This window comes from Giraffa tippelskirchi, chromosome 5 (genome assembly GCF_054371585.1).
Source record: "Giraffa tippelskirchi isolate mGirTip1 chromosome 5, T2T-mGirTip1v1.2.pri, whole genome shotgun sequence".
NCBI classification, from domain to species: domain Eukaryota; kingdom Metazoa; phylum Chordata; class Mammalia; order Artiodactyla; family Giraffidae; genus Giraffa; species Giraffa tippelskirchi.
The window spans coordinates 109,952,515-109,964,953 of NC_137279.1; the positions used below are offsets into that span (position 1 = coordinate 109,952,515).

General features: G+C 53.2%; 1 protein-coding gene across 26 annotated transcripts in view; it reads right to left on the minus strand.

Annotated features, from left to right (window-relative positions):
• MOV10 (Mov10 RNA helicase) overlaps window positions 1–12,439 on the minus strand; it is a 26,312-nt gene continuing 13,873 nt past the window's right edge. For 12 of the 26 annotated variants that reach the window (XM_081493522.1, XM_081493530.1, XM_081493540.1 and 9 more), the window contains 19 exons: window positions 10,585–10,788; window positions 10,066–10,301; window positions 9,622–9,880; window positions 8,146–8,280; window positions 7,345–7,513; window positions 6,181–6,335; window positions 5,740–5,916; window positions 5,484–5,631; window positions 4,640–4,798; window positions 4,279–4,382; window positions 4,000–4,097; window positions 3,691–3,907; window positions 2,637–2,754; window positions 2,257–2,448; window positions 1,965–2,039; window positions 967–1,092; window positions 795–883; window positions 297–418; window positions 1–200 (listed from right to left, as the gene is read on the minus strand). In XM_081493522.1, the coding sequence (XP_081349648.1) occupies window positions 109–200; window positions 297–418; window positions 795–883; window positions 967–1,092; window positions 1,965–2,039; window positions 2,257–2,448; window positions 2,637–2,754; window positions 3,691–3,907; window positions 4,000–4,097; window positions 4,279–4,382; window positions 4,640–4,798; window positions 5,484–5,631; window positions 5,740–5,916; window positions 6,181–6,335; window positions 7,345–7,513; window positions 8,146–8,280; window positions 9,622–9,880; window positions 10,066–10,301; window positions 10,585–10,788 (2,875 nt within the window). In that variant the 3' untranslated portion in view covers window positions 1–108. Of the gene's footprint in view, window positions 201–296; window positions 419–794; window positions 884–966; window positions 1,093–1,964; window positions 2,040–2,256; window positions 2,449–2,636; window positions 2,755–3,690; window positions 3,908–3,999; window positions 4,098–4,278; window positions 4,383–4,639; window positions 4,799–5,483; window positions 5,632–5,739; window positions 5,917–6,180; window positions 6,336–7,344; window positions 7,514–8,145; window positions 8,281–9,621; window positions 9,881–10,065; window positions 10,302–10,584; window positions 11,350–12,439 lie in introns of all 26 variants that reach the window. The other 14 variants (XM_081493526.1, XM_081493535.1, XM_081493545.1 and 11 more) reach the window with 4 other exon arrangements.

A 12,439-nucleotide genomic window follows, 5' to 3' on the forward strand; every position in this document is an offset into this window, starting at 1 on the left:
TTTGGCAAAGAATAACATTTTTTTTTTTCAGTGGTACTTCCTCCCCCTTCCCCCAACGGTTAGCAGCCTGTTGTGAGCAGCAGGGGACGGGGGTCAGGTGGGCGGTCCTCAGAGCTCATTCCTCCACTCTGGCTCCACTTGCAGGGACAGGCCCCCTTCACCCTCCCGCTCCTGGGGGAGGTAGTCGTGACTTTTGGGTCCTAGAAAGAGAGGGGGTGAGCTTTGTCTTAGTCACTTACCTCCTCCCTCAGCACTGCCCCTCTCCTGACTCCACCCCCCCACCAGCCCAGCCATACCTGAGGTAGAGGGGCTGAGTTTGCTCAGACCTTGGAGTAAGTTCTGCCCCTGCTGCAGGTCCAGTTTGGCAGGGAAGGGGCACCCAGTGTACCCTCCGTTTTCTTTACAGAACTCCAGGAATCTGTGGGGTACAGGAGCATTCATACACAGCTGCACAGGGCTGGCTGAGCGCCTGCAGAGGCTGGAGGCCCAGCCTGGGTCCTGCACACTAGCCTATGCCCGGGGGCAAGTTGCTTAACCTTGGCAAATGGAGATGTTAAGATAAAACAGATGGGAAGATTGCCTGAGCCCCAAGGGTGCTTCATAAAACTTCAGCTGTCCTAGGCTAGGGGGTGGCGTTACTGACTCAGTGGACATGAGTTTGAGCAGACTGGGAAATAATGAAGGACAGGGAAGCCTGGTGTGCTGCAGTCTAGGGGGTGTCAAAGAGTCGGACGTGACTTGGTGACTGAACAAAGCTTGTAGCCATCAAGAGGGATGGAGGGTGGGATGCTCACACTTTCCAGTCGGGGTCGTGGCCCAGCAGGAGCGGGTTGCCCACCACGATGAGCAAAGCCTTGGCCCGGGTCACTGCCACATTGAACCTCTGGTGAAAAGAAGTGGTGGGGGTCACAGCAGGGAAGGGTCCCCTGGAAGGAGGAGTGCCCACCATCCCACCAGCCCTCCAACCTTGGGGTTCTTGAGGAAACCCAGGTTAAAGTCCAGATCCAGCTGCACAAAACTCTGGCTGCTTCGAACGGTGGAGATGAGGATGACGCTGCGTTCCTGGCCTTGAAACTCTTCCACAGAGCCCACCTAGAGGGGAGGGAGGCAGGGCCTGAGGCACTCAGCAGGGGACCAAGGACCCAGTCCCGCCTACCAGAGCCTGAGGACAATTGTCACAGTGGAGTGAGCAAGGAAAGAGGACAGACTATGCTGTGCAGAGCTGAAACCTGAAAAGTGAATCCAGTTAAAGTAGTGGGAACTGGAAAGGCTTCCTAAGCAAAGAAAACAGGATTCCAAAGAATACTAACTCACCAGAGTTTTTCAGACTTTCCTGAAGATAATCACTCAGTACTTATTTAAGTAACTGTAGGCCCTAACCCAGACTGCCTGAATCAGAATTTCCACCGGAGAGGCCTCTAATTCCTAAAGTGCCCATTTCCAACCCTGGCTGTGCAGATCGCAGATCACCTGAGGAGCCGTAAAAGAACAGCTGCCCTGGCTCTGCCCCCAGATAGCTGTGTTAATTGGTTGGGTGGAACCCTGGAGCTGACAGCACTAAAAGCTCTCCAGGTGATTCTTATCTGAGAAAGAGTGGAGCTTAGCTCTCATCTGACTCAGGGTGGGAAAGATGAGTGGCGACATCATCACATGACAGGTCGGGCTGGCTAGGGAGACTGGACTTTATCCTTAGGGTAGAGACTTTAAATCAACCTGATCCTAAGAATCCTTCGGGGTAACTGCCAAACACACAGGCTTCCTGGCCCCAGCCCAGACCTATAACTTGGGATCTCCAGCAGTGAGAAGCCAGGGGAAAGCCCGAGTTTGTCTCAGGCAGCGAGGGTGGGGCAGGGACTGGGGCTGTCCCAGGAGCAGTAGGGCAGGGACCCAAGGAGGTGTCTGGAAGTGGGGGAGGGAGGGAAACAGAAGTCAGGGAGGGAGTGTGAAACAGTGGTGAGGGTCACCTTCAAGTCCTTGATGTCGTCTAGTCCCCGAAGCTCCTTGTCAAGTTTGGTGATGCAGTAACGGATTTTTTCCACCTGGAAGATGGGGACAGGTGCCTTTCTCTCCTGCCATTACCCCAGCACAAGAGGGAGCCAGGCAGGAGGCCAGGCAGCTGGGAGGCAAAGAGGAGGTACAACTGACCTCTGAGCTCTTCTGAGATATGGGGCCGGCAGAGAGGGCTGAGCTGGAGCCTCTGCCTAGTGGTCTGGCTAGGTATGGGAATGTTCCCTTGATGGGAACTGAGGGCCTGACCTGCTTCCGGTATGGGGAGATGACGCCCACACTTCGGGGGCTCAGACGGGCTTTGCCCTTCTTGGAGGAGGGGGCCAGGAGCTGCTTCAGGTAGGAAGTCACTGTGGCAGCCTCTTCTGGGTTGAAGAAGGACGGGCTGTTGCCCTCACGCTCATCCTTGCCCATTACACCGTGAAAGATGATGGGAAAGTCCTGCACACAGGGTTAGGGGGGACCTTCAGTTGGACCTCCCTGACTCCCTTCCCTTCCACCCCCAAACCCTTCCAGGGAATGGGGGATCCCAGGTAACTAAGGGCAGGGCTTGTGGCTTCCACTGAGACTCCTGCTACCCAGACCCTCAGTAAGGGGGGAGCCTGAGCCCCAGCCCCACTCAGCCTCACCTGTCGAGGTAGACCCTCCCAGCGGCAGAAGCGCTCTCGGTCAACGACATCTGCACAGGCCTGCAGCTCCCCATCATAATACAGCCGGTTAGGAACGTCCAGGATGGTGGGGTGAGACCTGGGAGGAGGAGGAGGAAGGAAGAGCAAGACTAGACAGGGGCAGACTCCCCTCCACCCACTCACACACTATCCTGTCCTGCCCACTGCATAGCAGACTCATTCAGTTACAGCTTTTGCAGCTGGGCACTAAGAGACCTGGGTTCAATCCCTGGGTCGGGAAGATGCCCTGGAGCACGAAATGGCAACCCACTCCAGTATTCTTGCCTGGGAAACCCCACGGAGAGAGGAGCCTGGTGGGCTACAGCCCATGGGGTCGCAGAGTCGGACACGACTGAGCAACGAACACACATAGTTAACCACAGAAAGCAGAACCAAATGTGGCTCCAGAAAGGATCCAATCCACAGATTTCAAATTGAAAAGAAAACACCAAGAAATTAGGGACCCATTCTCAAGTCTCAATTTTGCCAAGGAAGGATAATACAAAAACACGTATCACCGACTATCACCATTACTGGATGAGATAATGTGTTTAAATCCAAAAATACAAGCAGTACTAACATAACAGCTAACAGTTAATGCATTCTTAGTGGACTCATCTAAGGAACTAAAGATTCTTAGCGGACTCACCTAGGAACTCAACGGAGCATTTCAGATGCAAGAACTCACTGACTAAAGGAAGTAGACAGCTCTTTAACTTGAATAATCATTAATTGTCTGTATTATTCTCATTTCTCCTTGGATTTCCTAGAAACTTCACCTGGGACCTGCCTCAGATATATTCCAGTGTCTGGGAACCACTGACCATCCCCTGATATACAAACAGGCAAACTGCTCTAGAGTGAGGGCACTTGCTAAGTCACACTATCTACGAACAGCAGTGATGGGACTGCAGAGGAGATCTTCCAGTTTACAGTCTTTCTGCACTGTATAGTCTCTGAGCAACAGGACTGTGCGATGGAGGCTACAGCTGGGCTGGCGGAGAGTGTGGGGTACCTGTAGTTGCGCAGCAGCTTGGTTATGAACTGGGGGTTATAGCCATCCAGGCCCTTCTTGTATAGGGCATTGTAGGTGAGCAGCCGCTCCAGCAGTGAGTACCCCAGCCCATGCTTCTGGGTCAGCGGACAACGCAGCACAGGTCCCAGCTGCCGAGGGTCTCCTGCCAGCACCAGCTGCCCTCCTGGGTTGTCTGCTTCCTTGACTTCCATCAGCCCTGGAAAGTGGGGAGTGATGGGGAGAAATGTATGTGGTGGGACCTCTCTGATGCCATGTGGGGCATACTTGCAGCCCCCTCAAACCCCTCACCTGCTATGGCCACTAGGCTCTCTGGCTCCATGGCATGGCCAGCCTCGTCGATGAAGATGTGTGTGAAGTGATCGATAGGAAACTGGGCCGAGACCAACCTGGGAGGTGTCAGGCCAGGCAGTGGTCACACCCAGGCACCCGGCTGTCAAACCATGAATGCTCACCTAGGCCAGCCCTCCCCGCAACTCCCCAGGAACCATCCTTCCCCATTTCCCCAGCCGGCCACCTCTTTACTTAACACACTATTAAGAGATGCACACACACACACACACTTCCCACCTGCTGGCAGTGATGAGCGTGGTAATTAAGACGCGATATTCCTGCAGCTTCTTCTTGGAAGGAAATACAAAATCCCCCTTCTTTGCATCCCAGTTACAACAGGGCTGAGGGTTGGACAGGGAAAGGAGTCAGCTTGGCTCCACCGCCAATTTCACCCTCACTCTGGCTCTGGGGCCCTCAGGCAATTTTATTTACTTTCTTTCACTTTACACACAATGGAAACTAAAGCCCAGAGAGGGCACCTGACCCACCCAAGGTCACACAGTGAGTATCTCAGAATGCAGGTCTCCTAGTTTCCTGACCCTCGTGTTTACCCAGAGCAGCACCTGCTGTCCCTCGGCTGCTTGCCTTCCCCAGGTACCTTGATGTCCTCAGGGACCAGGTGGATATCCCTGCTGGGGGCCAGGAGGCGGTAGATGGAGCTGGGCAGGTGGACCCGGAGGCGCTGACAGAGGAGGTCGGCCCCTGAGTTGGACGGAGCACAGGCCAGGATGTGGGCTTTCGGCAAGTGCTTCACCACCTAGGGTGGGGATAAGCACAGTGTGGGAAGCAGCTTCTGGTCTCCGGGTGGGGGGTGGGGTGGGGGTGCAGAGAAATGTGGTTGTGACTCAGGCTGGCGCAGTGTGGCATCTCTCTCCCATTGCTAGGGGAGGGAGTGACTAAAAAGGCAAGTTCTGATCCCCAGCCCACTGTAGTCCAAACAGGACTTTATGCTAGAAAACTGCTGCAGTAAATATAAAAGGCTACCATGACTGATGCTGAAGCTCCAACACTTTGGCCACCTGAGGCGAAGAGCTGACTCATTGGAAAAGACCCTGATGCTGGGAAAGATAGAAGACAGGAGAAGGGGACGACAGAAGACGAGATGATTGGATGGCATCACTGACTCAATGGACACGAGTTTGAGCAAGCTCTGGGAGATGGTGAAGGACAGGGAAGCTTGGCGTGCTGCAGTCCATGGGGTCACAGAGTCCCACACGACTGAGTGACTGAACACAACAACCATGACTGAGACATGAACTGCAATGTGGAGTTGTGCAATATTCAACGTGCACACAGTGCTCAAAGCCACATTGGCCCTTGGTGCCAGCTCAGGGGCATGCGTTTGGGCAGCTGGAGGGAAGCAGAACCTGGGGACAGCTGCTTGGTTCCAGGGGGACTCAGAGTGTAGGCCATAGACTGTAGGCCACAGGCTCAGGCCCTACCTGCTTGATGGCTTCCACTAGGGTGACAGTCTTGCCCGTGCCTGGAGGCCCAAAGATGATGTAGGGGGCGGGGCGGGTGGTGCCCATAACGATGTGCTTCATGGCCTGCAGCTGCTCCGGGTTTGACTCCAGACTCCGGTCGTACAGCCTGGCAGAGTGCCACAAACATGATGTTGTTGAGTCCCAGAAGCCTCCCTGACCGCATCCCCTACACCCATACTTCAGGTGGCCCTGGAGCCCCTGCCCACAGTCTCACTTGAGCTTCACATCTGAGGGCAGCAGCGGGACTCCACGAGAGGCCACAGGGAAGAGCATGGGCTCAAGTGGCCAGCGCCCCGTCAGCTCCAGGGCACGATGCTGCACCCGCAGGGGCTGGCGGTTGAAAGTGAAGTTCACATTGAAAGTCAGCCCATCCACAAAGCGGCTCAGGAGGCTTTGGGAAGGGAGAGAGAGGGGGAAGCATTCCAGTAAGGAGGGGTGGGCAATAAAAGGCCAGGACTCTATCCATCTACCCCAACCCCACTCCCTTTCCCAGACCTCCGAGCAATCCTCTAGGAGAGGAAGCTGCTGAGGCATCTCAGGGTCCCTCCCTGCTCTGTCCCTGGGGTCCCACTCACTCTAGGGAGAAGCACCCTTCTCCCTTGGCCTTTGGGCCATCTGTAGACCTTCCTACAGCTCAGGGTTTCCCAACACCTACCTGGTGGGAAAACTCAGCTTGACCCGGTCCAGTTCCACCTTGTGCACAAAGCCCTTGTAGGTGACAGGGTCCTCGTGATGTGTCTCGGAGGACAAAAGGGCAAATAGGTGGTCACCCCGCAGCACTGAGGGGCGGCTCTCGGCCACCCCAGGAACCTAGGAAGCAAAAGCACCAGCAAGCTTCTAGCCTGAGATGACCAGTGGAGGGCCCACTGAGACCCCCTCCTGAGACACAAGGTCTGACGATCCACCTCTACCCTGGGGTTCAGGGAGCTTTGCTTCTTTCCTCTTCCACCAGATGGGGCAAGAGTCAGGAGAGATGGGGAAGGGACAAGTTTGCCCAAGCTGCTCAGAGATGCTGAGTCCAGGAGTCCTGGCAACCCTCCAGGGCACGATTTTAAGACCCAGGGATCAGCTTCCTAGTAAGTCCAGCTGCCCTCTTGGCCAGTTCAGTTCTACTCTGCCTTTAAAATCTTGTTCAAAAAAAAAAAGGAAAAATCTTGTTCAAAACTCAGTTCCTGCGGGAAACTTTCCCTGATCATCCTCACTTGCTGTCTCTTCTCATTTGGTGCCTTTCTCAGCATGTGGGTGCAGGAATCTGTTCTCAAGTGCAATTCTGGACTTATGTATACATATTCAATATCTGAGAGCTGGAGAGGTCTCTAAGAATTATCTTCCAGACTTCCCTGGTGGTCCAGTGGTTAAGAATCCACCTTCCAATGCAGGGGACTCAGGTTCAATCCCCAGTGCGGGGAATGAGGATCCCACATGCTGCAGGGCAATTAAGCCTGCACGCTGCAACAAGAAAAGCCTGCACACTGCAATGAAGATCCAGTGCAGCCAAAAAAAACCCCAAACAAATAAACAAAAAAGAACACGTATTGTCTAGTTCAGCTCCATGCTTTTCAGGTGAGCAAACTAAGGCCCAGAGATAGCAAAAGACTTGCCCAGGGTCACAGAGCCAAGTGATAGCAAAGTCTGGGCTAAAACCCCAGTCTTCCCTATTACCCTGCTCTGACACCTCTTTTGGGGGCCCAGATGCCTACTCTGCTCCTTGCTGAGCCCTCTGGGACAGGAACAGTGTCATTATCCTTTTGTTCTGCCCACAGTCTGTGGGTTGGCTAACTTGAGTCCATCCTCCCCACTACCGATCCAAGCCCCTGACCTCCAACGTGAGCAGACGGGGGTTCCGGTCTACGGGGTCCCAGGTCATGGGCACCGACTCCAGGTCATAGTGCCGGATATCGCGCTCCATCTGCAGCTCCTCTAGGTGCAGCAGCAGCCGGAGCTTCACCTCGTAGTTCCTCCACTTCAGGGCTGTCTGAAGCTGAGCCCTGGCAGTGACAGGTGGGGAGAGCGGATGGGAGGGATAGGAACAGGATGGGTCAGGCAGACCCCATGTCGCAGAGCACCCACCCTCTCCCTCTCCAGCCCTGAGACTACGAAAATGTCAGGAATCAGGGAAGCCGAGAAGAGCAGAGAAGCAGATGGGGGTCAGAGGCCTCTAAGAAGGGAGTCCCTGCCCACCAACCTCAGACCTGCATTGTGGATCCTGGAGCTGGAAACATCCTCTCTCAAAGATCTTCCCATGACTCACTCACACCCTCACCTCATTCAAATGTCATTCTCCGCTCAAATGTCACCTCCTCGAAGAGGCCAGGACTAGTTGTCCTCTGCAAAACAGCACAGCCCACCCCTTACCCTGCTTTAACTTTAGTTAATTCTTCATAGTACTCATCACTACATAAGATAAGAAGAGAAATGCTCACTTTCCCCAACTACGATGTCAGGGCCATCATGTGAGTGATTCACCTTGAATGCAGCCTGGCACATGGTGTGTTGGCCAGTAAGGGGATGAATGAACTGAGCATGGGAGGCTGAGGACAGAAGCATGGGGCAGAAGCAAGAAGTGAGCAGAGAAGAAACATATAAAGCAGTGTGAAGGGTGCAGAGGGATGGTACTTACTTGATCTCAGCAATCTCCTTTGGGGCAGTGAAAATACTTGTTCCCTGAAGAAGGATGGGGAGCAGCTGTCTGAGGCGGGGGGGTGGGTAGTATGTTCCCAGTGGTAAACTTAACTCCAGGTCATAATTCTTAGCACTGCAGGAGGGGGACAAGAAAAGCTATTACAAACACAAAGTCCCTTCGCCTTCAGAGACTCTGAGAAGGCCCTTCCCTGGGGGAGGCACAAAGCCCTGCTTCAATACTAGTGCTGAAAAGGGTCAGTAGCCTTTGCCCTGACTCACTGTCTCATGAGGCTGCTCATGCCAAAGCTGGACCATTTTCATTTTTAGAAAGCATGATACTTGAATGCATTAAAAAAAATATATATATATATAGATATATGTATATATAATATATGGAATTCCCTGGCAGTCCAGTGGTTAGGACCCCACACTTCCACAGCAGAGGGGGTCTGAATTTGATCCCTGGTTGGGGAACTAGGATCCCACAAGCTGTGAGATTATCTATATACATATACATATATAAACAATACATGTTCATTAGAGGAAAAAAAAAAATCAGAAAATAGGTAATCAGTAAGTGGGTAAATAAACAACACGCTCACCATCCAGGGACAACCACTGTTAACTTTTGATACGTAGCCTTCCAGACATTTTTCTTTGTCAATATGTATTATACAGATATATTTTAAATTAATTAGCCAATTAATCAATTAACTTCTTGGCTGCGCTGCATGGTTTGTGGGATCTTGGTTCCCTACAAGGGATAGAACTTGTGCCCCCTGCTGTGAAAGCTCGAAGTTCTAACCACTAAGTTCTAACCCTCAGGGAATTCCCCTATACATATATTTTTAGCAGAAAGAGCACAGTGGTCTCAGTTTGCTTTTATAGCTCAGTATTTTGTGAACATGTTAAAAAGAGATGTCTACACATATGATTCCATTCATATGACATGTCCAAAAGAGGGAAATCTATAGAAAGTACATGAGTGGTTGGTGAGGGCTAAGAGGTGGGGGAGGCTTGGGGCTGGGGAGCAAAATTGGTGATAACTAAAGGGTATGGGCTCCTTTTGGGGGTGATGAAATGTTCCAAAATGGATTGTGATGATGGTAGGACCCATCTGTGAATATGCTAAAGAAATCACAGAATCGTACACTTTAAAGGAATGAATTGTATAGTATGCAAGTCGTTTCAATAAAGCTGTTATGAGGGAGAGGGGGAGAGAAGGGGAGAGAGAGAGAGACAGAAACATGACCACCCCAGCTGCCTGATAATCCATCATACAGTCAAAAATACTCGAGACTTTTTCACACTGTCCTCGTATCTGCTTTTCTTCTTAGACAGAAAAGGTCTCTGAGGTCTGGAGGAGTTAAGAACTCACTGTTAGGAAAGGGGGCTCTGTGTTCTTCCCAAAGGCCCACACGGTGATGTGGGGAGGGACCCCCCCAGCCTGGACTGGGTTGGACAGAGGACTTACTGGTCGGGTCTCTCTCCTTCCTCTATCCGGCTGGTCACCACAGGGTTTCTAGCGACCTGGGTCCGCTTGAAGGGAGTCGTGGGTTTCAGCTGTGCTGCCATGGGACTGTGGGCCACGGCGGCCAAGAAGCGGGCGATATAGAAAGTGCCAGCTCCTTCTGAGCCCGGCTCTCCAGGGCCCAGCAGCTCCCAGAGCACTGTGGCTGGGAAGTAGCCCACAAAGCTGGTCTTACAGTGAACATGGAGCTCATAGCATTCACCTAGAAGACAGCTGAGTGAGTCAGGTTGGGAAGGGAGCTGCCCAGGAGCATCCCAACCCTGACATGCCCCAGATAGCCCCTACCCCAAGGCAAGCCCCACCAGCCTGCAACAGCACATTCCTGAAGCAACAGACCCTCCTACGGCAGGCCTCCGTCCACCAGAGGCTCTTTGAGAACCCACTCACCCGGGCCCAGGAGGCAGGGCAGCTCCCGATCTCCATTGCAGAAGGAAAACTGGGGGGTCCGGCAGAACGGGAAGAGGTGGGTGAGGGTGACAGGCTGGGTTCCTCCATTCCGAAGCCTGAGGGTCAGCACCTCCTTGCGGTTCAAATCCAGGCGGATAAGGAGCTGTCCATCTCGGGCTTCGTGGGGCCCCTGGACTTCCACATTCACCCCATGTTTCCCATGCATATACTCAGCCCTGGGGAGAGCAGGAGTCAAGGGCGGGCAGGGCTAGGGCAGGAGCAGACAGGACTGGGGGTTGCCCTCGGGAAAGTCACAGAATGGGGAGGATGGCCAAGTGCCAGCCATGCTCAGGAAACCCACCCCCCAACTCAGGCCTATTAGCTTCTTCCCTGCCCTCCCCTCAGTCCTTGCAGAAGGGAGCCCCCACCCCTCCCCCCGCCAAGCCGAGGCAAGCCCCAGTCACACGGTTTCCCACACACCTAGGCCCCTCTTGCACACCCCATCACACACAAGCACACCTGTCATGAAAGATAGTGGCTAGCAGTGACCTGTGGTGTTTGCTCATTTCCAACCCCGGCTTCATTCTCCTCTTTTCTGGGAACCACACGTCGGCCCAGCGGTCGAGCCCGAAGAACCTGACTCGGGTCTTGGTGACGTAGGCCAGATTGGCAATCTTCATTCCATACAGCATGGAGGAGAAGCCAGGGGCAGGGGTCCCAAAGCTGCCGGGAGCAGAGGAGACTGGGGAGTGAGGGCCAGGGGGCGGCAAGCTGGGGAGGGCGAGACAGGATGGGGCTGGGGACAGAGACTCGGGCCGGGACGGCAGGACTTTTTTAATGTTTTCAGGGAAGGCAAGGGGACCCTCCCCAAGACTAAATATGATTGTTTTAAATAAGCAGCAGGTGGTGGACGTTGCACTTCTGAGGAGAAAAGTCCAATGGTGGGCTGTTGAGATGGAGGACTTAAGGGAAGAGAGAGTAAGAAATGAAGATCTGGGGCAGGGTGGGGGCAATTTGGGACAGAAAAGATATAAACACTGAAGCAGAAAGAGGTGAGGCAGAGGGGGAAGCCGAAGAAGCTGACTGGTAGGGTGGTGGTGGGGTGTGGATCCCAGGTCCAGCCTGATGGTGAGGAGTGAGAGGGGCAGAGAGTGCAGGTGTCCAGGGTGTGTGGGCAAGGTGGCTGATCAGACAGCAGTGTCCCCCCGAAGTCAGAGGGTGCAGGTAGAACCCAAGCAGGAAGGGAAAGGATCCTTCTCCAGAGATCAAATAGCTTGTTTGGGCCTAGAGAAGGTGAAGACAGGGAAAACTGGTCAGAAGGACAATAACCCAAAGGGTCAGCGCCTGGAATTCAGTTTAGTCAACTCGACAAACACTTACAGAGACCTGTTATGTGCCAGACACTGTGCTAGATGCTGGGGGTTCAAAGAGGCCTTGAGGAGCACGGAGGGAACACATTAATTCCAGCCCCTGCCTGGAGCTCAGAGGGGAGGAGCTCAGACTTGGCGGCTTCCCCAGGAAACAGCATCAGCACTGAGTCCTGAAGGATGAATGGGTGTCATTCAGGTGCAGGACGGAGCACAGAGTGTGAGCTGAGGTGTGGGGGTACGAGTGGGGAAAGCTGTGGGGACCACCCACTCTGACACTAGCTGGGTCACCTTGGGTCACTGTACCTTGCAGAGCCTCACTTTGCTCCTCTATAAAATAGGGATAACAGCAGACTTATCTCCTGGGGTGGTTGTGTGGATCACAGGAGAGACAGACACTGTGGTGTCCACTTAGCCCAGTGCTTGGCACATAAGATCTCAGTAAGGTGCACTATGATTAGTATCACATCCAGTCTGGTTGTACTAGAGTGAAGAATGCAAGGAGGGATTGGCAGGAGGCAGCAGAGGTGGGCAGGGACCAGGTCTCGCATAGTTTTGCATGCCAAGCCATGAAGCCTGCACCTGACCCTGAAGGCCAGCAGCTCTCCTCCTTTACTGGCACTTAAGGGCCAGAGGACATCCCCACATGTGACATGTCATGGACACATTCAATGCTCTGGACAGCTGACCACCCTCCCTCCATGCTTTGAGGGGAATGCAAGCAAATCCTAGTTCCTAGGAACCATGGCCATCCCTGTTGAACTATTAAGGCTCAACCAGCATGGTCACTCACCAGCATAAAATAAGATCATTTATGGTTACGGACATTTCCCTGGTGCCCCCTGCCTATAACTCTGCCCCTCTCCCTCCCCCCATGCAAGTGAGTGATACCATTCAGAAAACTTTGAATTGGCTCTGATTTGTCTTAAAAAGATAGTAAATCATGTGAAAACACAATAGAAAATGCTCAAGAAATGTTAGCTACTATTATTAGTATCCTATTAATA